At 42.0% G+C, this 27,860-nt stretch overlaps 1 protein-coding gene across 2 annotated transcripts in view; it reads left to right on the forward strand.

The window, feature by feature from the left end:
- The first annotated feature begins 212 nt into the window (after window positions 1-212).
- The window catches only part of ANOS1 (anosmin 1), a 149,384-nt gene continuing 121,736 nt past the window's right edge, over window positions 213-27,860 (forward strand). For both annotated transcript variants that reach the window (XR_015705068.1, XM_087758953.1), the window contains exon 1: window positions 213-557. Coding sequence is in view for 1 of the 2 variants with exons in the window: in XM_087758953.1 (XP_087615079.1) it covers window positions 213-557 (345 nt within the window). In the remaining variant the exon portion in view is untranslated. The remainder of the gene's footprint in view (window positions 558-27,860) is intronic.

Raw genomic sequence — 27,860 nt, forward strand, 5'->3', positions numbered from 1 at the left:
CCGCCCCGCTGCCCCACAGGTGGCGGCCTGCGGCGAAGGCCCCGCCGGCCAGCGGCGGCCCCGCCGGCCCGACCTGCCCGCGGCCGCCCGGCCCGCCCGCCCCGCCACTGGCGCCCGGCGCAGCCAATGGCGCGGCCGCTGTCAGCCTCGGCCCGCCCGCTGCCGGGCGGGGGAGGGCTGTGGGCCGGGGCGGGCGGGAGCAGGGGAGTTGAATGATTGAACTTTCTTGTGTAGTTTCTGCGGCGCGGAGGTGCCTGTCCCCAGCGCAGCCCGGCACCAGCCCGCCGAGCGGGAGCTTACCCCGGCGCCTGCCGCCCCCCGCAGCGCCCGGCCGCCCCCCTGCCCTCCTCTCCCGCAGAGCGATGGTGCGGAGGGCGCCCGGCGCGTCCCTCGCCCTGCTCCTCTGGGTAACGGCCGCCTGCGGCAGCCCCGCCGGGCCGGGGGCCGGCGCCGCCGCCGCCCGCAGGCAGGAGGAGGCTTTCTCCACCGCCAGATGCACCTCCAGGTGCCTGAGCCTCCAGATCACCCGCATCTCCGCCTTCTTCAAGCATTTCCAGGTAGGGGCACGGCGCCGCCCGGCGGGTGGGTGTCCCTGGGCACCGGCCGTGGCGCGGTGGGCGCGGAAAGGACGGCCGGGGCCGGAGCGCCGCCGGCGAACTCGGGGGGCCGTTTCCCCGCGGGATGGCGGGCGCGTTGCGGCTGCCGCCGCCAGCACCTGGAGGCGGCGGACAGGTGGGCACGGCCCCGCGGCAGCGCCCGGACCCGCCGGTCGCCGGGAGGAGGCGGCGGATCGCGGGGCTCCCGGCACGCCGCGCCCCGCCGCACGCTGTCAGCAGCCCGCCGGCCGGGCGGCGGGGCGAGGAGCGGGCACCGCTCCGCCCCGGCCCCTCGCAGGTGCTCGGCGCGCCCTGCCGCTGCCGCTGCCTCTGGCGCGGCGGGACGGGCCCCGGCCGCTGCCTCCGGTGATGTCCGAGGCCGTGGGGCGGGCGAGGCGGCCGCAGCACGGTGCTCCCGGGCCGGGGTGCGCTTGTGCTTCCCAGCAGCGGGCGGTGCTGGGGCGATGCCGCGGGGCTCCGCCTGCCCGCGGGCCGGGCGGGTCGTTGCGCGCTGCCGCCCGCGGGTGGTTCGCTTCTCCGGCCTGGTGGGAAAGTTTGAGCTTATTTTTTTAAGAGCGATGATCGGGAAGGTGTAATACTTGGTTCCGACCTGCTGGAAGGCGAGGGTGGGGATAACACATTGTTTTGTGAAACAGGGGCACATCTGTGGCTAACGGGAGAGGGGACATGGGGGTCCATGGGACATGGACATGGGGACATGGGACATGAAGTTGGGGGAAAGGAGGTTGAAGTGGCGGGAGACCTGCAGGGCACAAAAATGAAATGAGGGAGGGCGAGCCCCGAAAGCGACGGCGCTGGCAGCGGTGCGGGAGGTGGTGTAACAGCAGCGGGAATCTGCCCGTCCGTTCCCGTCTTCCAGTTAGGCACGCACCTTTCCCTTCTCCCGTCCCCACCTGTTCGACATTGTGCAAGAGTTAAACCGAGTCGACTCCATCCAAATGACGGAAACCCTCCAAAACCGCCAGCCTTTCTCCCTCCCTGTCCCCTAAACCCCTTTCGGACGGGGCTGGGCAGCCCGGTGGGGAGGGAGCCACCTCCACCTTTCGGGATGGCGTCTCTGCAGCCCGCAGGGGACCGAGCGGCGAGCGCGCCGCCCGCTTGCCCTGCTCCTCCTCCTGCTCCTGTTCCTGTCAGCCGCTCGGACAGAGGTTTGGGGAAAGCAGCGGTCAGGGCTAAGGGCTTGGCACAAAGGGCTGGCATGAGAGATGCTTAAGGGTAACCCCAGTTAAAAAGAAGTCAGTGCGAAAGGAAAGCTGAACGCCTTCCTTCCAACGGCAGCAGGAGCTGGTCGGTGCCTGTAACCGGCCTGGGGCTACAGAGACCGGGGACGCACCCCGAGGCGGGTGGGGAAGTGGCGGCCCCCGCTCCCGCCCCGGCGCTGCCCTGCCCGCCGCCCCGCTTCTCCCGCAGCTCCGCCGGGGCCCCGGGCGGCGGGGCGCTCGCTGCCGGCGTGGTCTCCGCTTCACCCGATGGCTTGAAAGGAGGGTCTCCGTTAAAATAGTTCATTATCTCCGAGAGGGATTAGTATTTTTTATTGCGCTGTCAGGCGGTTGTAACTTACTTGTTTTACAGTTTCAGTGGCTAAAGAGGCAGTTTAAATCAAGCCAATTCCTAGTGAAAAGCTTTTTTTTTGTGTTTTCTTGGCAAGATTTCTTTTCCGACGTGAAACTGCTGACAGAATGCACATTGCCAAACAATAGTGATTACATTTTAATTAGCAAGGGTGAAATAAGCTGCGAATTACTCAGTTAGGACTTGATAACTGGCTCTTTTTTTGTAATCAGTTGAAAATCTCCGAGTTTTAACCCCAACCTGCTAAAGCACACGGTAATTTATCTAAATTACCAGGGATCAAACTTCTGCTAGACATGAAACGACTGTAATGTTTGGAAAATAAAGTGCTCTCGTTTATAAAAGTTAAGCTTTCCATTGTCTTTTAATGAGGGAAGGGAGGAGAGTTTTAGAGGACAGAAAGCGTTCTCACAAGAGAATGATAATACACAGTGGACCGCAGGACATGCAGGTCTGGGCCATATTATTCCATGAGCGCTAAAGGATATGATCCTGCTTTCATCTCTCTCTCTTCTCCCTCCTTCTAAACATCCGACACCCCCCCCCCCCCCCTTCATCCCAACTGGTAGCAATTTCTGGAGTTCTTTTCATTTAAGAGATGCCCACTTATCTTGTAATCTGATTCAACCTTTGAAGCAAACTAAACATTAGCTCGTCCCAGCTGGAGCAGGAGGGAACTCTAGTGTCTCCCAGTTAGAGCAAGAATTGAAAGAAGACTGATACACTCATTTCCCAGCCTGGCTTTAGATACAGCCTCAGCGGTGGGGGTCAGGGAGACAGCAGCTGGATGCTTCATTGGAGGTGCACTCCCCAACACTTCAGAGAGAGTTCATTTCATGTAGTTCATGGTACCAGAACCACATCACTAACAACATTTTACAGGGAATAAGGTCCAAGATGTATGAATAGGAAATCAGGATTAATTCTCTACTTGCTGGGTCCCTTGTTTGAATACCAACTGATATTTTTCAAATTTCCAAAATGCTCACAAGATATTTTCATTCATTTTCCCTCACAGAGAATTTTCACCCATTTTTCTTTACATGCCTATTTGTGAAAGGGTCAAGAGAGGTGTTCTTTTTTTAAAAAAAATCTATTTATTAATTTACATTTGGAAAGCAGTTCTAAGCCTATTTTAAAGGTGCATTCTTGGTGGGGAATTATTTTAACCGATGCACAGGTCAAATAATTTACTTCTTTTTTTTTTTTTTTTCTTCCATGTAGGCTATTCATGTGGGCTAGGAGAAGAATTAGTCACCTAAATCAAAAGTCTGTGATCTTCAGAACGCCTGTTGAAGAGGCACAGATGCCTGCTTTTTGCTATAAAATTCCCATGGCCAGGGAAGTTTTCCAGTTTTGGGAGTGTTCGGGAATTCTGGGTAGAGGTTACACCAAAGGACGTTTGGGATCAATATGAGAGATATTGCACCACATGGGTCTTATAGCCCAATGAAATATGTACATTTTATATCTATCTATGGCCTATCTACAGGCTGGGAAGTTTCACACAGAACATGCTGGCACAAGGTCCTTTCATAAAAAAGCAAACAAACAAAAAATGTAAGCAGAATGGGTCATAGTGGTTTCTTTTTTTATGTAGAGCATATTAATTACATACTCATCCGCAGTAGAGAATGATGTTCAATCTATGACTGAAGGGACTCTGACATACCACTTCTGTCTTCCTGGAGTGTGTGCAGCATTGAGCTTTAGCTTGTTTTGGCCTTTTGCAGGTGAGAGAAAACTTTTTTATCCCAACTGTGTAACTTGGGCCATTGGACAGCACTGAATGAAGCATTCGTTGACCTGTGACCAGAAAGAGTAGGGAAAAGAGAACAGAGCTCTCTACCCTAATGTTTAGGATACTCACTTTTAGCTATTTTGGGTGTCGAGACCAGGGTTTTACAAGGACTGTTGTGTAACATGTCTGAGGGAGTAATTGGAGCATTACTGGAATCCATCCAGGCTCCTGGGTGACTGCATTGACAAGTAGGGTAGAGTTCCTACTGCTGTGCTTTGTTTCAGGCAAAATTCTCTGCAAATCACAAGAACAGGGGACGATGCTGAGTGTTCTTCCAATAACCAAGAGCACGACAATCAAGTGGCCTGCCTACAGTGGAGAAGATGTCGATTTGAATCTGACAGTCCTGTATCATAATCAGTGTTGTACCCATTGGGCTGTCGTCTAAAAGAGTATGTCTCTGTGTTAGTGAGGAACCCAAAAGCTGCCCTTATAAGAAGGGAAGCGAGATTCCTCCTCTGTTTTGGAATGAAAGGAAGGGTTAAGGGTGCCTGCCTGCACAAGAAATATCAAGATTGTGAATCCTGTGTGGAAGAGAGCACACTGTTTTAGGGACTGAGGTTGTAAAGAAAGGTGATGTCATTGGATACATTCTTTCCCTCAACATTTTCATGTTATGGCGGTTCCCTTCTCAGCGTTTTAGCTGAGGTAAAGGAAAAAGTCAGGGATTCTAACGATGTATCCAAAGTTTATTTATGAATCTAGCTTTATAGTAACCTAGCACAGTAGGTAAAACCCTCATGAAAATGAGGTCACAGTTACTGCACAATTTTTTGCATTCCTGAAAAGGGTATGGATATAAATAGGGATGACGTATAGCTAGCTGGAAAAGAGGCTTGAATACTCAGATTAGTTTAGCTAGGGCTTTTCTGTATAACCTACGTTTTTTAGTGGAGTGAGACTAAATTCCTTGCATTGCTGTCTATGGGTGTAGCCTTTCCCATCTGTGATATTAGTTGTGGATGAACTCATTCCATTTTGGGGGAGCAGGCATGGCAGTGACCTTTAGTGTTCTGTTTTCAAGTTGAGTGAAAACACAGTTTGGATTTTAACCTCTACTGCCAGCCGTCTGAGCTGTGTTCAGAAAACAGCATGATTGAAAGTTTTCTTTGTGACTAAGAGCTTGAACATCAGTGTAAGCACATAGGCTAAAGGTTCAGCATAAAAATGGTATGGAGAGCAGTGTTTACTTGGACCTGTGAACTTGTGGATCTTTTGTCTTAGTTGCCATCGGTTACACATCTCTCAAGTGTCTTCTTTCCTAATATGTGAAACTTGACAAATTGGCTAAGATAGAGGAGGTGTCAATCTTGTTTACTGGGTCAGAAGCTAAGAGGGTGGTAGAACATGCCAGAGGATGGAAGAATGGTGGCAGCAAGAGGCTGGCGGTAGTTACCAGTCAGACTGACCGGCTGTGTTTGCTGAATGGAGTCGCAGGAACAGAGAGGGGCCACAGGCACGCACTCACAGAGTGACAAAGTAGTTGAGGCTGGATAGCACCTCTTGGCAACCTGTTCTAGTGTTCAACCATCCACACGGTAAAAAAAAAAAAAAAAAAAAAGTGTTTCCTTACATTCAGATGGAATTTCCTGTGCTCCAATTTTCCCCCCTTGCCTCTTGTCCTGTTTCTGGGCACCACTGAGAAGAGTCTGCCTCCATCTTCTTTACTCCAAACCATCAGGTATTTATAAATGTTGCTGAGAACCCTCTGAGCCTTTTCTGTTCTAGGCTAAACAATCCAGTTCTCTCAGCTTCTTCTCATATGAGGGATGCTACAATCCCTTAATCTTAGTGGCCCTTTGCTGTACTTAGTGGCCCTTTGTCCATGTCTCACATGTACTGAGGAGCTCAGCACTGGACCCAGCTGTCCAGATGCAGAGGAGTGACTAGAACAGAGAACAGGAGTAGTTACATTTCAAAGATACAATGCACGCTAAATATTGGTACTCACTTCTAAATTCATTTTCACTATTTAAATTTTTCTTACATTACTTTATATATGACCATTTATGGTTGTCAATGCATTAAAAACAAAATGCTAATGCTAAATCCAGTCAGATTTTTTTCTTTTTCCATATTTTTAGATAACAGTACATCTCACTGTGGTTTTCTTTATTTTTTTTCTTTTTTTTTTTTTTTGGTGCTTGGATAGTCCTCAATAATAAATTGAATTTTAGCAAATCCATTTCTTTATTCTTAAGAGGGAAATCCAGCATCACTGGGATATATACAAGTAGTGTGATCCAGAATTGTGATTACTGCTTGAATAGGCTCATGAGGTATTGTTTTAAACTCGTTCAGATGGGTACTGTTTAAAAGCATATTGGCAACAATGTGAATGAGCTTGGTCACATAGGGCTTCTGTATTCATACCTAAGCTAACTTATTTGAGTAGTGGATGAGTTACAGTTGCAACTTTTGATACAGTGTAGACATCCTGCAAATGGTAAGCCAGTTTTGTGATATATGAAGGGAAATTATTGACAGATTTCCCCTTGTAACTGTGATTTAGTATAAATCTAACAGTAATGTACTAGGAATTAGTACTTAGGAATTAGTACTAAGCTAGATCAGCTAAGGCTAACTCAAAATTGTTTTTGAAAGGATGGAAAAATGTTCTTTTAAGCTAATAGATCTGTATGTTGCATAATGTTTAATAGCTGTAAGAGGGAAAAATAAGGCCTTAAAAGTTTGTTATATTGAATGACTGATAACTATATGATGGTAGCAGGTTGTTTTCACTGTTATAGATGGACTGTTACCTGTTAGGACAACTGAAGTTTTTGAGGAAAAACAGGCAATTCTTTTAAATAAATAATAAAAGGTTCTCAGATTTTATATCTGCAAGCAAATAGTGTGCAAGTGACTACCTCTAGATACCCTATAGCAGATTTTACCTACAAGTAAGGCAGCTAGTTGTCTAAATGCCAGCACATCTGCCTTCAAATTGCTTGTTACTCCCAAGTGACTGCACCTGTAAAAATCTGCAATTGATTCCAGATGTAGGCCAGGCTGTAGGCTAGCCTGAAAGTCTAGGGTGCATGTGCCTCTTTATGCTTTGCTGTAGCAAAGACGGAGATCATGAAGAAACCATTTATTGTAACTGTCTTGAATAATTCCAAAATCCTAAAATACTTTCCATGAAATCTTTTGAAAAGATAGGTAGTACTTTTGTAATGAGATGTAGTAGATATGTAGTGTGTTATTCCTGGAATGTTTCAATTCTGATGGATAGACAGGCTGCCCAGGCACCGAGTTTGCTTAGATCTTTTGGGACATGTTCACAATCTTTTCTACATGTTACTACTTAGGAAATGTGTGCCATCTGCTTGTGTTGCCATTTCAGTACTCATTTCCTTTCCAAAAATAGCCCTTGTGTTAAATAGTTCTGACTTTCGTATGTCTCATAAAGCACACCGCTCTTAATTTCTTTCCACAGACAAATTTAAACATTTGACATTACTTTATGATTTTCTCAAAACTTGTTAAAATTCCCAGTCATTCTTCTGTCTTTATTGTTCATATGGCGTATGATCTGGATAATTATTCTGGCATTTGGTGTGCTCTTATTATTGATATCTGCTGTCATGAACAAGAGGTGCAGAGATCTTCTAACATGTTCTTCTGTAAAAACTTTGAAGACGAAAGGCTTGTTTTGAATAATGATGGTTGCATCTAGTGAAAACACCTGCATTATTCACCATATTGTGGAATTGAACCACTGTTAGTCTTTGCAGCTTATCCTAGTCTGGTATGAACCTCCCTGATTTCAGTGGGAGTTACGTTCACTTCCTTACAAACAAACTCAAGTCTCTGGCATCAGTGAAGGCTTGCACAGTTGATATGAGTGCAGGGGTTACAGACCCTGGTCATTGTTTTCTAGCAGTTTAGATTACTCAGATTTGAGACCTTAACCTTGACCATTGCTTTCCCAAATTAGAGTGTTTGGCTGTGTCTCAAGTGTAAGTTTTAAGTACAAATCAAATAAACTGTATGAAAATGTAAGTGAATGGTAACCAATTGTATTGAACAGTAAGAGTTGCCAAGATACTTTTCTCGCATTTTACTTGTGGATGCTTACATATTAGAAGAAAATTCTTCATGCCATCTTGCTTTTGTTCATAAAATTAAAATTGCTATTAATTTGGTAAATGTGCCTGATACCAAATGCAATAAAAGCAATAGAAAAGTTGCTAATATGTTTTGAGGCAGACGTTTTATGTATAGAAAATATTGGCAAAGCATAGTTTGAATGTCACAGGGGAGGGGGAGGAGATGTTGCTTTTGAAAAGCATTAGAAAACTTTTGAAAAAAAACCACTGGGAGTTCTAAAATGTAAATCCCTTTTCTGTTTGAACATATATCCACTTACTAGGGAGAGAAAGGCTATAAGCTAGGTAATGTTCATATTAAAACTATTATTAAAACATTATTCATTGTCTGCATATGGGTTGTCTCTGTGATTAACAAGTGCTCTGAACTGTATTTAAATGTGTTTGGTTTAGTAAGTGTTCTATAAGGAAAAAAAAAGCCCAATGTATTTCTGAGACAGCTTGAAAACCAGACTGATTTCCCAGATGCTGAACATTTGTCGTTTTGCAAAGGGCAAATTTCTTAAGACTGAGTGCTGAATTTATGTGTGTCTACAAATGAAGATTATTATTCACAAGCTGGCCTACATCTCCGTTGGCTATTCTGTGTGAATTTGGGTTTTCTGTGATTATCTGGATTTGAGTACATACCCAACTTCTGTAAACAGGAAAAGAAAGTGCTGTTGTTTAGTATCCATATTTTTAAAGATTGAAAATACGATCAATGACCGAGTGTATCAGGAATATGATACAGAAGAAAGACACATATGTGTTGATATTAAGTAGTCAATGCCTAGCAAATGTAAGCCTTGCACCAAAAAAGCACTTGCCTCGGAATTTACACCAAGAATCTTCATTTTTTGACCTTTCCCACAGCTGAGCCTTGTAAGGCCTTATATTTCAAAAACCTTTGAAGCCCATGAAAAACCTTCTGTTGATTTCAGCTGGATCAGGTCCTTGTATGAGTACTAGGTCCATGCAGCCTTTGTCAACAGTGAAGAAGAGTGCTGTGAACTTGGTATCCCAACTCTAGCTGTATCCCTTCTTTAGCCTTTTAATGTCCAAGAGATCACAGGACACGAAGATGGAGAACTGGGGGTGTTGAAAAGTAAGTGGACCCTTTAAACTTGAAAATAGAGTACTGTTCCTTTCATTCTTTCATTAAAAAGAATCACACATTCATTTCCATCCACCAAAAAGAATACCAGATATTTCCAGATTTGGGGAACAACACCAGCCCAAAGCTTTTATCAAGTTTCCATTGACTTCTGTGAACCATATTTTCACCAATGTGCCTCTAGACTGTCAAAGGGGTATGACATCAAAGTTATGTAAAAATATTAATGTATGGAAAATATAATACAGGAAAATACATGCATCTTTCATCAGAAAAAAAACCCTGTGGCTTATTATACCTTTATGGACACTGAATGTTTTATTTTGTTTTTTCTTGGTCTGTATGTTACATTATGTTCTTTTAAAACAGAAGTGACTTGACTCAAGCTTGCAAAGGGAGGGACTCCCCTGGTAAGCAGCTGAGATTCCTGAGGAAGGCATGGCTCCAGAACTTGCAGGAGAAGCAAAAGAAGAGACAGAGAGTCTCAGAAGGGAGAAAGCTGGAGATAGGTGACCTCCAGCAGGCACACAACTCTGGGAAGAGACATTGTCTAGGAGTAGAGGGGACTGTAGATTTTACTGTGACACAATTAATTGAAACTAAGGCTGGGAGCAGAGAACAGACACAATGGCTGTAGGAAGAGTTGTTTATAAATATTTTTTATTTCTGTTCTTTCTCAGCTGCATGGAATTTTACTTGGTTTAAAAAGGTTATTTTTTCTTGTTTGCAGTTTAGTAAAAATGTGGTTTGAAAATCCTTTTGTCTTCATTAGAAGTTCCAGTTACAGCTAAAACCTCCAAGAAAATTCACCACAAAGTTCTAGCTAATTTGTCGTCCTGTCATGTATACCAGTGCTGGCAAATAAACATTAAGTTTGTTCTAGACCAGGGGTGCTCAAGTGTGCAGCCTGTCCAGGTAATGCTGCTGACCTGTGACTGGTTTCTTTTCAGCTTGTTTTCATTCATTTCTTTCTTAAAAGTAATTTGGAAGTCTGGAGGCAGTTTATGGGCTGAGCGTGTTCTGGTGGTGGCAGCTTGCTCCTCGTTTCTGTCTTTCCTGAAGACTTTAACTGCATTGGTGGATTGTGAGAAAAGAGGGACAAAGGAACAGGCCACTTTGGCTTTCTGAACAATTCCTGCTCTCCAAACATTACGAACTTACTCTTTGGAGAGTTTTCAACCAGAAATATGTTCTGGTGATGGACGGCAGCCTGCACGCTTGAGTCAATACTGTGATTTACTTACTATTTAATTCAGAACGCATGTAATCCCAGTTCTTCAGGAAAAGCTTTGAATCTTCTTATGCATGTGTTCTGTGCATTTTCAGAAGTGCTGGATTTACTGTATTGCACATATATAATAAAGTTTGGTCATGTGATGAGAGAAGAGCTGTACATACGTTTTATTCCCATACAGTAAAGAAAGTGAAGTGGCCTTCCCAGGCAGTGTGTTGGGCACTGTCTACTACAAGGATGTTGTCTTTCAAGTCAGAAGTTTGACAAACTGCTGCCACTGTAATTTCTCAAGTGGTCACAACTCAAAGTGCAAACATAGCCGAGGTAGTGAAGACACTGTTTTTTCTGCCGGTGAGGGTTGCAATCCAGCTGCTGTGGATCCTATAATAAGATAATATGAGGGAAATAATAAGGTTGCTTCAGAACAAATGTATTCTGTCCAGAGAGTCAGAGATTGTGGTTGATGGTGAAGACTGGGTGAGAATAATGTACTCATTTAATCCAGTGCAAACATAGTTCAACCTTCCCTGCCATTCTTATAAGAATTTATAAGCATACTTCTGTTTTTCTTTTTTTATGGATTACTCTTTAGGGGAGTTGTCTTCACATTAACTTATATTAAAAAAAAGAACACAAGTAATCACTGTTCACATACATTAACGTGGTTTCTCAACTTGTGATTTAGGCCATAGATCTAGGGCTATACATCACGTGTAGTTAATTGATAATGCTTTTTAACTGTTAATTATTTCTTTGCCCTACTGGAACTTTCCAGTCAGGCCTTAGGGCATTTCTGGACCTAGACACTGTAAACTCATTTCTTAACATCACTTGCGGGAAGACTTTGGGTATTGTTGGAATTTAGTACATGGATGAACAGATATGTGAAGCAGCAAATAGTCAAATGCTGAGGAAGGGGTGATGATGATGATGATAATGATAATAATAACAATAAAAATAATGTGTCCTAATACAGTGACTGCTTGTCAATATTTTTCAAAATTTCTGTTCCTACATGGAAACTAATTCAACAGGGTGTGGTTTGTTTTTTTTTTTTTTTCCAATTAGGTGATGGTTATAGCTCCTTTGAAAACAATGAAATCCCATTACTGTGTAACTACAGCTAGACAATAATGAATCAAATCATTACCTGCCCCCATTTTTCTTAGTCACAAAGAGTGTATAATATGTTGACATTTGATTCATATCTAGCAATTTTGGGAAGGGAACTGGAACTAGGAGAGCTTGAGGCTTTCTTCTGTCTTGACATTTCTTCTATGCAACTGTGAACTGAGAGATCACGAATTAGCCAAACGTTGGTCAGTCTGGATCTGCAGTAGGTGGAAGGAACATTTGGGGTTAGACAAACTGACACAAAGAGGTAAAAATCATCCAATTAATGAGGTGTGTGTCACTCTTCATATAGTGCTTAGTAGCTTCTATGGGAGATATTTGTCAGAATAAATAAGGAAAGAAGATGTAGATTTTTGCAGCTAGCAGCTTATTGTTGCTTTTTTTCTTTGAGTTAAAAAAATTGAATAAACAGTATGAAAGACAGTAGGCTTTTGGTAATTTTCATGCATTTTCTATCCAATGTATCCTCACTGACCAAGTGGAGTAGAAATGTATTTGATGCAGCACATGCAGCATATTAGCTCATCTTGTAAGAGATCTAGTTTAATCATAGAATCACACACATATACATTTGAGCACTGAGCAGCACCAAAGCTGTAATTACAGTGGCAATAAATGTGCAACAGCAAGCAATAATTATTTCAAAATGGTGTTCAAAATGCTTCCTTTTCTCGAGTAGAAGAAAAGAGCAGCAAAGTGGACTAACCTTGAAAGTTAAACCTATCCTCAGACACTTTCCAAATTGAAGGAAGGAACCGGAAATGTCTGTTCAGAATGTATAGATAAATGTATAGAATGTATAGAAGGTATAGATAAAAACAAGAAAATTTCCAGTGTGCTGTTTAAAGAAAATTAACTTGAATTTGTTAAATACCATCTTACTGCGTCTTGACATCATCCTTTACAATTCAGAGCAGTAGAAAATGATACTATGCCTTTAGGACAAAGTAAAACTGAATTTCCAGTTATTTGCCAGATGCAAAGCATAGAATCATAGAATCATAGAATGTCCTGAGTTGGAAGGGACCCACAAGGATCATCGAGTCCAACTCCTGTCCCTGCATAGGACAACCCCAAAATTCACACCATACGTCTGAGGGTGTTGTCCAAATGCTTCTTGAATGTTGTCAGGCTTGGCGCCGTGACTACCTCCCGGGGGAGCTTGTTCCAGTGCTCCACCATCCTTTGAGTGAAGAACCTTTTCCTAATGTCCAACCTAAACCTCCCCTGGCATATCTTCCTGTTGTTCCCTCGGGTCCTATCATTGGTCATCAGGGAGAAGAGATCAGCACCTGCCCCTCATCCTTCCCTTGTGAGGAAGCTGTAGACCGTGATGAAGTCTCCCCTCAGTCTCCTCTTCTCCGGGCTGAACAGACCAAGTGACTTCAGCCGCTCCTCATATGACTTCCCCTCTAAACCCTTCACCATCTTTATGGCTCTTCTTTGGACGCTCTCTAGTAGCTTTGTATCCTTTTTGTACTGTGGGGCCCAAAACAGCACACAGTACTCGAGATGAGCACCTTGACTTCAAATTAAGATATTTTAGAAGAGATTCCTTCAGATGGTAAGGAAAGGTAGAAGCAATTTTTGATGTAACCAGAGCTGAGTACCACTAAAGAAAGTAAATAATTATGTTTTTAAAAAATGAGGTATTGCCCAGTTACTGATTTTTACTCTATGTACCCAGGTGCCCTCAGGGATTCCAAAGCATCCCTGTAAGTTTCATCAACAGGCATGGCTTATCCTCTTAATAATAGGAGCAGATGTCAAATTTTCATGCCCCTAAGATGCTTACTCATACCTAGTAGACCCATCTGGTATAGATCGAGCCTCAGTCAAGTTGTTCTCATCCATGACCTTCCCACTGAGAAAGCAAATCAAGCAGAGCTCCTCAGCCCAATGAAAAAGAAACTTGAATATTATCAACATATTTGTAGTACCACAACCCACTTCACTTCACTGTCTTTCTTAATTGCTTTACACAGGTGAGAAGGCTGGTAAAATGGAAGGAAACATTATAATTGGGGTAGAATTCCTGGAGCATGCCACCAGTATCTGAGACTTTCCAAAGATGGAACAACTAAAATATTTGTCAGTTCTGCAAATATAGATGATTTAAGAAAGAGAAACAAAATTTTAATATAAAAAGCCGATTGAGAATTCAAGATGTTAACAACTAGTATTAACCTCAGTTGTCCACATTTTATGCACTTGAAGCTATACATGATAATGTTTTTCTTTTGTGACTGTTAATTTAGGTCCAAGATTTATATAAAAGAAAATTCTAGGCTTTAGAACTTGTGTGATCCTTGCAGTGGAATTATGTGGAAATTCCATATCCAATTGTTTACATTAACTTGACATTTTAAAATTCTGTGGCTTGGGTAGGGACTTAGGCTGAGCTTTGACACCTCCCATATTACAAGCCTTTCAATAACTTCAATGCAAATTAACCTGTCTTAATTTTTAATTCTTTCACCTGATGCTAGAGATGTCTTAAACCTGATGGACCTGTTAGGAAATGATTGCTCTGCATAACAGCTATATCTCTGGTAACCAGATGTGTTAATGACAAATGCTTCAGTCCTGCCTTGAAGAGAGATTTATTTTCTTTTTATGGTATGTCTTCATTAGCTAGTTATCAGACTGTTTATGTTTGTAGAAAGTTTTATGACAATATGATGAGGCAATGTAAATCTTCCACTGAAGATTGTTGCTGTAGAAAGATCCAGTTAATATCCCTGTAGCTTGAACTGTAAATGTAGTTTTAGTATGTTATATCTTTCTCAAATAATAGAATTTCATGTCAGTTTTCTTTCCCTCTCATCTGTCCTTTCACAGTCTTAGGTTGGTTGCAGGGTGGTCTAGAAGACTGGACTGCAGCAGTTGTCCTGTGTAATATATGTTTCTTGTGGCATACAGTTCTTAACAAACCAGAAAAAGCTCCTAAGAAAACTGAAGAAATGGATTGTATCTATTGTAACCTGCATTAACAGGCTGGCTCTTCTCTCAGGAATATACTATCGGTGTTGCAGGGCCGAAGGAACCAAGCCAGGATCAGGTTAGCAGGCATGTTAAATTTCAAGTGGAAAGGGAAAGACTCACCCACCCTTCTGTGTGCTCCTTCACTTGATGCCTGTTTTTCATCTATTGTCAACACAATGTCATTGCAGCCTTTGCTGCTCTGGGAGCTGTTGCAGTTCCTTAAAATAGGATGGGAGTAAAAATGTGGTCTGGAGAGAAATATGAACAGGGTTTACAGGTCTGGGACTTGATGAAAGAGAGCAGCACTGAGCTGAAGTCAAGGGAAGGGGGCCGTGACAACCTATTTGTTACACGATACAATTAGGAGAAGGACATTGATTATGTGATGTGATATGTGGTACCCGACCAGTACACAACTGGCATCTGCCAGTCTTTATTATTGGTTTAATGTGGCAGTCCTGTGTGGTGGCTTTCTGCAGAAGCGAGAGCTGGGTTGGGAAGGGACAGGCCGATGGTCAATCCAATAGGAGCAATGGAGAGAAAAGTGTTAACTTGCACGATGTGATTTGTTGTTGGGTTGTGCTTTAGAGATGAGACAATAAAGTTGTGGGCTAATTAAGCTGTACCCGTTACATCTTGTCTGTCTTTCTGTAATGTCTACAATGAAGGCAGATGTATGGAAAGACTGTAGCAATTAAAATATGTCTGGGGAATAAGACTTATTCCTGAAATGCTGCTTTAACTGTTGTGGTGAAAGCTTTTTTTGTGTGGCTGACATATGTTTCTCTGAATTAGTGCTTTCTGAGTGTATGTTAACAATATTGTGTTGTTTTTTGTTCAGATTGAGGATAGGCTGTTCTGTTTATGAGTCCAAGGGTCATTTTAATTTGGAGAGTTCTTTAATTCCTGAATGACCACACAACCCTTTTGCAAATGTTTCTAGGAAATCCCAGGTCTGGTAAGGTGCACTTCACTCACTGAGCCAGGTCTTCTATGGAAAAAATCCCCAAAGACTGTTTTAAACAACTGTTAGAGCTCCAAGGACTGTGTTAATTTTGACACTTGTTACTTTTGAGAGCTTTGCTATGCACATCAATAATTCTTCTAAAATAGGATTTTTGTATAGAAAACTTTATTTATAAATACAAATGGGTCTGTGGAACTGCTAATGTATAAATATAGTCAAATTTTAGACTGCATATTTAATCTGTAGGATCATTATTTGTGCTCTTTTTTACTGCTGGGATCACACTTTTCTACATGCTTTTACAATATTAAAAGAACTCAGGATAGTGAAACAAAGTATTTATATAGGCAATGATGTTCATTGAGCTTGTTGGCTTTCACAGATCAAAGAGGAGAAATTTTATAGTGATATATCAAGACAATTGGAATAAGATAGGGGATATTCGTCACAGATATTTTCTGTTGAGAAAGGTACTTACTGCATGGAATTTATTCATTTTTTTGTTTGTTTGTTTTTCTTTTAAAACGAGATGAAAATATATGTATCCATCAGCTTGTGGTGGATATGGCTGCTACTACTGCTTGAAATATTTAGTATCTTATAAACTAATGACATATGCCAAAGAGAAAGGAAAAATATTCCTGAAATTTATCATGTGAATTTCGTGCAATTGTATTGGAAATAATTAGTATGTTAAGTACAAGAGTGTGAGCATAAAATTTGATGGTGCCTGATATTGAGTCACAATAACATGGGTACTGAAGAGCTGTTAAGTTTCAAGGGCAGGTGTGTACCCATACTCTTGCCAAATATACAAGTGTAGTATATAATGATGTCCCTCCCATACATGCCAGAACAGAATAGGAGAAAATACAGTAAAACATCACATGGCTGGTATGTAATACAATGAATTTAGCAGTTTTGTAATCAGAAATGACTCCATGACAATGCAACCTGCATGGAGTATCCTGTGTTCATATAGTTTACAGTTAGAGTATTTATAATGGACATTGTAGATGATGTAAAAATGTGCAGGTTTTGTTTTGTTTTTTTTTTAATGCTTAGTTTCTTAAGGACATGAGACACCAGAACCCTAAGTGTTTTGCAAGTCCAGAAAGCAACATTGCCTTGAATGGCCCTGAAACAGTGTGGCATCTGAGAAAAATCTAGTCTAGTAGGAAGCACTGAAATACTACTCTAGTGTGTTTGTGGGAGATGTTAGAAGTGTCTGAGGTGCATCTACACATTAATGTTTTAACATGGATCAGACTTTGCTTTTGGAGTGAGTCTCCTGAGCATCATGTTCATCTTTTGTTTCACATCATGGACCAATCTGAGAGTTCATGCAGTGGATTTCTTCTGGGTGAACATGACTGGAAGAGATGATCCAGGGGGACCTAATGTACTTTAGCAACTAATGGGCATTGTGTCCATGGCTAGAACGAGTTTAAGGGAAAAGGCAAGTTGGCATATGTGTAGTGCAGACATCAAGTCCATCAACACCAGTTGTTTTGCTCAACAGATGTGTTCCTGTGGTTCACATGACTTCCTAGTGTGGAGACACCCTGGGGCCAACAATATCCTGGCTTGCATCAGTAATAGTGTGGCCAGCAGAACTAGGGAAGTGATAGTGCCCCTGTATTTGGCACTAGTGAGGCTGCACCTTGAATACTGTGTTCAGGTTTGGGCTCTTCACTACAAGAAGGACACTGAGATGCTGGAGCGTGTCCAGAGAAGGGCAATGAAGCTGGTGAAGGGTCTAGAGCACAAGTCTTATGAGGAGCGGCTGAGAGAGCTGGGGTTGTTTAGCCTGGAGTAAAGGAGGCTGAGGGGAGACCTTATCGCTCTCTACAACTACCTGAAAGGAGATTGTAGCAAGGTGGGTGTCAGTCTCTTCTCCCAAGTAACAAGCAATAAAACAAGAGGAGATGGCCTCAAGTTGTACCAGGGGAGGTTTAGATTGGATATTAGGAAAAATTTCTTCACCGAAAGGGTAGTCAGGCACTGGAACAGGCTGCCCGGGGAAGTGGTTGAGTCCCCATCCCTGGAGGTACTTAAAAGATGTGTAGATGTAGTGCTTAAGGACATGGTTCGTGGTGGACTTGGCAGTGATAGGTTAATGGTTGGACTTGATGATCTTAAGGGTCTTTTCCAACCTAAATGATTCTATGCTTTTATGATTTTATGATCAGCTGGTAGGCAGTCCAGTCAAACACAGGCAAATGTAGCCTGTGGTAAATGTACCACATCATATGCTGTTGGGAATCATTCAACTAATCGATAATCTTATAAGTATACAGAATAGTAATATGGACTGTAATTGTCAGTTCTAAAATCAAATCAGCATTAAAAGCAGCATGCATGCATTTCTGAAACCTGGAATATTACTGTTGTTTTTGGTAAATCAATCATGTTTTTTCGAGTATGCTAAAATAGGTCCTGTGTGTCTACATTTATACTGTATTTTGCATAAGTAAATATTACATTTTTAGAATGTGTTTTGTTCTTTTTGGTGTTAATTTCACAGTGGGCTACATTTCTGTCATATCTTTGAGCCAGCACATACTTTTATTGTCTCATTATTTCATTTATATAGCAAATCTACTTTATGACACGACAAAAAAGTCACAGTAGCATTTGAGAAGGGTGGGGTTTTTAAAATAGAGCCTACAAACACATAGTTGACAAACCATCTTTTGCTTCCCATATTAATGCTATTAGACTAGTTTCTGTTCACTTCAATTGGATTACTTAACCCCAAGAAATGTGTGCAGGATTTGGCCCAAAGTATATGCCTTAGTGTGAGATTCCATATTTAATTGTAATATCTTCAAGTTAGTGTCAGTGTATTTAATTCCTCCTATTGCTTAGTGAAGTGAAGTTTATTTCATCTGGATTCTTTTGCAGATTGATAGAAACTTCTGCTAAGTAGAGTAAGACCTCAGTTGAGATCAGTCTTAGAAGTGGTAAGTGTGAAGTCTGTGAAACCACAAGAAGGCAGTCATAACTCACAAGTGCGGTGTAGACACAAGGATTCCTGTGGCTCATTTGTTTTTACAGCTTGTGTTTATCTAGTAGTTTTTCTACCCATTTCAGAAGACACTGCTGTAAAAAGAGAAAAGGTGTTCCATACTTGAGATGCAAATTTAATCCAAGTAATACATAGTCTGTATTTTCAAAACTACTGATTTCTTGCTGTTTCATTGGTAATGACTTTTGGATTTTGAACCTACTAATGATGACAGCCAGAGAATGAATACTGTTGTGTCTCACAATTTAAGTGATAGTTGCTGATTTTACTTAATGTCTTTTGTTATTACTCTTAATGTTTTTTCTCTGTTTTCATTTTGGTGCATGTAAAGTTGTGGCTTTAAATATTTCAGTGTAAACTTTAATGAAAACAGTCTGTAATAGAAACAAAGGTTGAAGATGACTTTTCATGAACTGTTCAGGAAATATCAATGCAAGGTTTGGGTCAATACGGTTCTATTTGTACCAATTCATCTACAGGAGGAACCACCATATCATTGTGACAGGAGTTAGCACATTACAGGTGATGGCAGCATTAGCGTAAATCCAAAAGAAAACTTGACTAAGACTTTCTAAAAATTATGTGATATGCATTTTCTGATGTTCAATCTGGATGTTTAAAATTAGACTGCAGTGTTAGTCAAGCTGTTACCCATGATAATTTAATTTTCGTTTATATTTACAAAGTGCAGTTATGTCACCAGAATGAATTGTTAGGCTGATCAGTTTTATAAGTATTTCTTACATTCAGTCACCTCTTTAACTTAATTACTTTGGGTTAACGTTTACTTTTCTACAGTTTAAACATCTGTGCTATAGAAATGGCTTCTGCTAAGGAGGATGAACTCCAGGTATATGTTCCAAGTTGTGTTTTTCCCTGTCTTCCTTTTCAGAATACTGTTGCTCAGTTAATATTTTTTTTATAAAAAGAATTGTATGTACTTGTAAGATGGCAGAGGAAATATATGTACATAGTTAGGCTTAATGCTAAGTAAGTTTTTACCTAACACACTCATCATAAACTTATCCAAGTGTCTGATGGTAATATAATAAACGATGTGACTAATATCCGATAAGTACTGTTTGTTCTCTTACCTTTTCTCATGTCCTATGCAGTGATTTTTTGTTTGTTTTGGTAGGTTTTATATGTTTTGTTGTTTTGCCTGGTTTGGGTGATCTTTATTTGGTTTTGTTGTTGAAATTTTGCTTTGTACTTCTGTTAACTGGAGCAAAGTCTAAGGATATTTGTTATACATCAGGAGAAAATGAAGATATTATAGACCCCAAAGCACAGCCTCCTGCTATCAGGCTCAGTGAGGGCTGGCTGCTCCCAGGTAATGGGGAGCCAGGGGCCGAGGGTGACCCCATCGCAGGCCGTGGCCTCGTCGAGGGGAGCAGCCCCACAGGGTGGGCAGAGCTGGGTGCTGGTAACTGGGTCATCAACAGCCCCAGGCACGGCAAGTGATGAGCCAGGGTCAGGGGCAGCCAGGGGCAACTGTGGAACGAGTGGGTTCAAGGTGCATTAGGTGAAGTACTGGCTGAAGGGCAGAGCTCAAAGGGTTGTAGTGAATGGGGCTACATCCGGCTGACAACCAGTCACCAGCAGTGCTCCTCAGGGTTCAGTTCTAGGGCCAGTTCTGTTCACTACATTTATCAGCAATCTGGATGCAGGAGTTGAATGCACCATTAGCAAGTTTGCTGATGATACCAGACTGGGAGGTGCTGTTGACTCTCTCGAGGGACAAGAGGCCTCACAGAGGGACCTAGCAGATTGGAAGCATTGGGCAATGATTAATGGGATGAAATTTAACAAGTCGAAATGCCTGATTCTGCACCTGAGATGGAGTAACACTGGGCGCAAGTATAAATTGGGAGAGGAGTGGCTGGAGGGTAGCCCTGCAGAAAGGGATCTGGGGGTGCCGGTTGACACAGCAGGCTCACCGTGAGTCAGCAGTGCGCCCTGGCAGCCAAGAGGGCAAACGACATCCTGGGGTGCATCAAACACAGCATAACCAGCTGGTCAAAAGCGGTGATTACCCCACTGTATTCAGCATTGGTGCGGCCTCACCTTGAGTACTGGGCGCAGTTCTGGGCCCCACAATCTAAGAAGGATGTGAAGATACTCGAATGCATCCAGAGGAAGGCAATAAAGCTGGTGAAAGGGCTGGAAGACATGTCCTGTGAGGAGCGGCTGAGGACTTTGGGCTTGTCTGGTTTGGAGAAAAGGAGGCTGAGGGGTGACCTCATTGCTCTCTACAGCTTCCTGAGGAGGGGAGGTGGAGAGGGAGGTGCTGAGCTACTCTCCCTGGTATCCAGTGACAGGACGCATTGGAATGGTTCAAAGCTGCGCCAGGAGAGGTGTAGACTGGACATTAGGAAGCATTTCTTTACCAAGAGTGTGGTCAAACACTGGAACAGGCTTCCGGAGAGGTGGTTGATGCCCCAAGCCTGTCAGTGTTTGAGAGGCATTTGGGTAATGCCCTTAATAACATGCTTTAACTTTTGGTCAGCCCTGAAGTGGTCGGGCACTTGGGCTAGGTGATTGTTGTAGGTCCCTTCCAACTCAAATAGTCTATTCTATTCTAAAAGGAGACAGGGCCAGAGACAGGGCTGGAGATGAGGCCTCAGCAAGGAGTCCCAGGTCTAGCCAGGAGACGGGGCCAGAGACAAGCTACAGGGTACACCCAGGAGATGACCTCTCTGCCGCATAGGTGAAATGTCCATCCAAGAGGCAGGGCCAGAGATAGGCACAGCTGCAGCATGGCTCACGGAAGGATTGATGGCCCCAGCCAGGCTGAAATGGGACTTCTGGGCCCATGGGCAGGAGGTGAGGGTGAGGCAGGTCAGGGCTGTTAAGGCCTACTCATGTCTTTAGGGCCCTGCACACACAACATTGAAACATATGACAAAGGTGAAAATATCAGCTAATTTCTTTGGAGGAATCAAAACTATAAACTGAAAGTTAAGGAAAATTGAAAAACAACAGTGAAAATAATTTACTCTAGCCTGTTGCTAAGAGTAATTTCAAAGTGCATAAGGGCATAAATTTGCTCTCACTTGGTGAAGGACTTCTGCGGCAAGTGTTCAATCTGCTCTATAAAAGGGTATTGTCTTTTCATTTTTCTGCCATATTTTCAAAGATAAATGTGTTCTGGTTATTTATATGCAAAAGGATAACTAAATACCAGAGCTCAGGGGAGGTGTGACTGTGGTTCCCCTGTCCATACATCTACTACAAGTTCGTGTTTAATCTCAAGAGAAAGGCTTTGAGAAATAAATTTTTCTTTGGCATTTCTGATCTGCTGGGTTTGATATCTCTCCCCACTAAGCATACAGGCTTTTCTGAAATTCATTCCTAGGTGCATGCTTTGGTATTTGGGAACGAGAAAGCCTTGTTTGAATTTGTTGATTCTATTCTGCACCTTAATTCCACACTTTTGATTTGGGCCTGGGGACACACAGCACTGCCATAGATAAGTCCCTATATTAATTTGTGTCTTAGTGAACATGCAGTCAGGAAATGTATGTCAGGCACAGTATAAATTGTATTTTACCATTACATATAATTTCATGCTGTTGAGATTTTTGAAAGGTTAAGGAAAATGTTGGGAAACTGTCTCTTTAAATTCATCATTGCAGCAGCTATTGATTTGTTTGCTAAAATGCTCTGTTTCACATCAGTGGCTACTGTTATTTGAAGGGCTTATTTCTATGCTTTTTTGTCACTTTGAAAGAATCAGTGAGGTCATCAGGAGAGGTCACTTCTGAGAGATAGCGGTTTCACTCAAAAGTGAATTGAAGATTGGGCAGGGGAGAAAAGACTTCCAAAACTGATAATAGGTATACAGGTATTGTCATAGCAGATTAAATGGCTAACTCATTTTTCACAGCTGCTCCCTGGCATTTCAAAAGACGGGTCGTATCTCCTAACATAATTATGGACAGAGATGCAAATGAAGGAAATTCTTTTTTTTTTTGCCATTGCTCCAATGAAAGGCCAGTTTTCACTTGCTTTTGAAGGTTATTAATTTTTTTCCCTGGGGCACACTGTAGATAGATGAAGATTGATTCTTCATTGCTTCTCTACGTGCACTTTTTTCTCACAAGAGATGTTGCACAACTTTTCTTTTTTCAAGGCATAAGAGGGCACAGAACACAGATGTTTCTATCTTAACTGTTTAGGCCCAAGGACATTTATGGTTTACCAGAGGAAAGCAAGCGTGCACATATACTTGCTGAAATGAAACCTAGTAAGATTGATTAGAGATGCCAATTTATCAGTTTCATTGAAAATACTTGTGGCTTGTATTTTAATGAAAAATTTGAATGATAAATCTTGTAATATTTGTCTGGTTTTTTTTTTTTTTTCATTTTCCTCTTTTTTTTCCCCTCCTGTCTTTGCTTTTGTAAACTCTGGCCTTATACATGTCAAACAGTTCTGGTCTTTGAAGGTCTGATTCTGTTTGTCTACAATTTCCTTTCTGGCAGACTGAAAGTGTGTGGGGCTCAGGCGGTGGCCTGAGTTCCTGTTGTCTCCATCTACTATGTGATGTTGGAGACTGTTTTAGTCTCGTCTGCCTGACATCTTTCATATGATGTGTCAGTGCCGGGAAGATAGAATATTTGGAGTTTGCCCCATTGAGCACAGTTTCTTCTCCTCTTCGGCATACAGATTAAGATACTTTAAGGTTGCCCTGAAGGTACACTAGTGGAAGGTTTATAGATGGGCAGAAATAGTGGTATTTAACTCTTCCTCGAGGCCATTTCTGCACAGCAGAGTTAAGCCACCACTAAAGACAAAGTCAGAACTCTCATTGGCATAAGTCAGATCAGGACTGGGTTTGAAGAAAACAGACATGAGGGGACTGAGGATGTAATCTGGGAGCATTTAAAATGCTACAGATAAAACACAAATTTCTGATAGTTTGAAATTACAGTTTCAGCCAGGTACGCTAGATTAAAAGCAGAAAAAAAAATCATAGCTGAATGTGTGTATGACTTTGATTAACCATTTGCTAAGATGCAGAGTGGAGGAGGAGAGCGTTCATTTAGCATTCCTGCTTCCTCTGATACACTGTTGTTCAAAGAAAGCCTGTAGAATTTGCTCCTTCACCTTGTACAATGAAAGATCATTCACATCATGTTAGTTCCTATGAAGGTGAAGTTGCTAAACAATACTTTTATGTTTTGCTAAACTTACTTTTTAATTCAAGTGGTAATAGTTTTCAGCAGAAAAATGAAAACATTTGTAGACATTAAAATTATGAAGTAGGAAAACCACACATGTGGACATTTATGGCATTATTGTCTCAAGTAACAGATATAATTCAAAAGCAGGAGTGCTTTTTCTAGTTCAGTGGAAAGCAGCAGCATAACTGAAACAAAGCGGCGAGCTGCTACTGATCTGTTATTGCAATCAGCTACCACTGTCACACTTTATATGAAGAAGAAAGGGGGGATAAATTGAAAGTAGCACATAAAATATTGTTTTAACATTACTGCTGGCTAGATCTGTAAATGGAAATAATAAATCCTCGTACAGCATTGAGGGTAATACTGAGGTATTCCCGCTAGCATATGTTATTTACAGCTGTTCTAAAGTTTTATTTCTTCTATTTATGTCTCTCTCTTTTTGAAGGGGTTGGACTTGACATGTTGCTCATAGGTAGCTATTCTTATGCTAGCAAATCCTAGGGATAGCTAAATTCTACAGTAATGGCAGATAAAAATGGTATTATAAAGTCAAATAATGATTGCATTGTAACCTGCTGGGAAGATAAGGCAAAATAAATGTTCATAAAATATTGAAATTAAATTGTATGAACTAAAATTCTTAAATTCCTCCTAAATAAGCTTACAAGTGGAAAGGAGTAGCTATGTCTTTACATTTATCATCCCCAGAGCTCCTTAGGTAATGCAGAAATAGAAATTTTTAGCATTACAGCTCATATGAAAAAAAAAGCATACATCAAAGTTTCTGAAATTCAGATTAAAAGTTGAGAGGAAAGCATAAGTATACTTTGCATTAGTTTGGTTCTTAAGGTACAAGAGTAACATGCAAGTTCAATGCTTTAGTTTCAGTTCCTGAATTTCCCAATGTATCTAATCCAAATCTGTGTTACTGACTTGTCTTTGCATTTTATCAGAATCAAAATATTCTTAATGCTCAAAATGAAGAAGGCAGTGATTTATCTTGTGTGGCTGAAACACACAAGTTTGTAGCCTAATTACCTTATCCTCCATTTTTTGTCTTTCCTGATAACAGCAGCTTGAGAAAAATTTGGAAGGTGATTCTGAATTGTCCTTGGAAGTGACTCGCCATTGGTATTTTTACAGAACCATCTTAGTGAGCTGTGCTCATCTCTTTAAGTACAGAAAGGATGTGCCCTCAGCTAGATGACTGATCTAACCAAAATTTTTTTTCTCCTACTGATCTTGGAGTAGATTTTCTTTCTTTTTTTTTTTTTTTTTTTAATTCAGTTGGTCCATCAGTGCATAGAAGAGTGCGCTTACATTAAAGCACAAGTAGCAACAATATCCTGTTGATATTGTTAGAATAACTTGTGTTTATGTTAAAAGCAGATTTATGTTCTTTGCTGTGTGAAGGCTTTAGCTTCCACAAACTATCTGATGGGAACATGTGAGTAAAAATCCATACTGTTTCTGTCCTTTTACTTACTGTGCTTTCTGGTCCTTTTGGTGTACAGCATCTTGGATAAAAAGGGATTCTGGTCCTTTTTGCTGTATTTTTGTGTTGTGGCTAAGCTCCTGTGACAGCTGGAAAGATTCTTGGAACAATTTCAGGAGAGCAGCCTTTGGCTTCTTCAAGGATCTGCTTGGAAGAGTCCCATGGAATAAGGCCTTGGAGGGAAGGGGGGGCCCAAGAAAGCTGGTTAATATTCAAGGATCACCTCCTCCAAGCTCAAGAGCAGTCCATCCCAATGAATAGGAAGCCAGGCAAAAATGCCAGGATGCCTGCGTGGATGAACAAGGAGCTCCTAGCAATACTCAAACACAAACCAAAAGCATACAGAGGGTGGAAGCAAGGACCAGTAAACTGGGAGGAATACAGAAACATTGTCCCAGCATCCAGGGATGAAGCTAGGAAAGCTAAAGCCCAAATTGAATTGAATCTGTCCAGGGACGACAATGACAACAAGAAGGGCTTCTGTAAGTCCTTAGGTGACAAAAGGAAGACTGGGAAAGGTCATTGCTCAATGAGAGAGGGGACCTGGTTACACAGGACATGGAAAAGGCTGAGGTACTGATAGCTGCCTTTGCCTTAGACTTTATTAGCAAGGCCAACCTTTAGGAATGCCAGGTCCCAGAGACCAGAGGGAAAGGCTGGAGCAAGGAAGATGTAGCCTTGTTGCAAGAAGATCAGGTCAGTGAATATGTAAGCAAACTGGATGTGAGTAAGTCCATGGGCCCTGATAGGAAGCACCCACAAGTGCTGCGGGAGCTGGCAGCTGTCATTTTGAGGCTACTCTTTAATCTTTGATGGACCGTGACCACTGGGAGAAGTGCCCAAAGACTGGAGGAAAACAAACATCACTCCTATCTTCAGGAAGGGAAAGGAGGAGGACCATGAAGATGCTGACGGGCCTGGAGCATGTCTCCAATGAAGAAAGGCTGAGAGAGCTGAAACTGTTCAGCTTACTGAAGAGAAAGTTGAGGGGGGAATCTCATCAGTGTATAGAAATAGCTGGCAGAAGGGTGCAAAGAGGACAGAGTCAGGGTCTTCTCAGTGGTGCCCAGTGAGAAGACCAGAGGCAATGGGCACAAACTGAAACTCAGGAGGTTCCCTCTGAACATCAGGAAGCACTTTTTTTACTGTGAGTGTGACTGAGTGCTGGCGCAGGTTGCCCAGAGAGGTTGTGAAGTGTCCATCCTTGGAGATACTCAAAAGCTGCCCGGACCTGGTCCTGCGCAACTGGCTGTAGATGTCCTTGCTTGAGGAGGGGGATTGGATCAGATGACCTCCAGAGGTCCCTTCCAACCTCAATCATTTTGTGAGTGTGTAACTTGAACAATCTTCATAGTCATAGCATTGTAGAGTCATAGAATGGTTCGGGTTGGCAGAAACCTTTAAAGATCAGCTAGTCCAACTCCCCTGCCTTGGGAAGTGACATCTTTCAGTAGGTCACGTTGCTCAAAGCCCCATCCAACCTGACTTTGAACACTTCCAATGATGGGGCATCCACTACTTCTCTGGGCAACCTGTTCCAGTGTCTTACCACCCATACTGTAAACAATTTCTTCCGTATGTCCACTCTATATCTACCCTCTTTCAGTTTAAAACCATTACCCCTGGTCCTGTCACTGCAGGACTTGGTAACAAGTCTTTCTCTGTTTTTCTTATAAACCCCCTTCATATATTGAAAGGCTGCAATAAGGTGTCCCTGGAGCCTTCTCTTGTCCAAGTGGAGCATTGCCAACTCTCTCAGCCTTTCTTCAGATGAGCCCTCTAATCACTTTTGTGGCTCTCCTCCAGCCTTGCTCTAACAGATTGATGTCTTTCTTGTACTGGTGACCCTAGAACTCGATGCAGTACTCCAGGGGGGTCTTACAAAAGTGGAATAGATGGGGACTATCACTTACTTCCCTTGACCTACTGGCCACATCTTAGGAGCTTGTGTGAAGGTGTAGCTACATACTTGTATGAAGACATGCACAAACATGATCTCAAACATTCGCTAAGAGGCATCCAGCTTTAAAGCATAGTCTTCATAGCTGTGGTAGCAAGCCACTGTATTCAAGCATATAAGCTTTGCTGAGATCAGAACAGAGTACTGCTGTTTTGAGAAACTAGTCTAGTTGGCTTAGTTACAATGCATGGTAATGTGTCTGTTTCTGCTTCTTAATTGTAGTTGTTGTACATCCAGAGAATAATTTTTGCTTTACCTCTGTGATTTTATACATAAAAAGATAAGTATATGTATTATTCTGTTATCTGAATCTCTCCTTACTAAAAAAAACCCAAACCCAAACAAAAAAACAAACCAAAACAAAAAGAATATAGTGTAGTCCTGCTAGTCCTTTGCATTCTGGCCTGCCTGAATTCCTCTTCGCTGGAGACTGTCGAAGGTGAAGGCGTATTACAATCACATGAATTCATCCCTGTGGAAATACCTTTCCTAATTCATATGAAAGGACATCCTATTACTCCCTCATAGACTCAGTATTGTAGTCAGATTGTGAACAACAAATTTACCAGAATCATCATCTGTTCTGTTTCCAGATTATGAGCTTATAAATTATGGAATATATACATATAAGTTCCTAAGTGCATGAATATGCACTCTGTATTGC

Source organism: Nipponia nippon, unplaced genomic scaffold, assembly GCF_047370975.1.
Source record: "Nipponia nippon isolate SJK-2023a ecotype South Korea unplaced genomic scaffold, ASM4737097v1 scaffold_2, whole genome shotgun sequence".
Taxonomy (NCBI): domain Eukaryota; kingdom Metazoa; phylum Chordata; class Aves; order Pelecaniformes; family Threskiornithidae; genus Nipponia; species Nipponia nippon.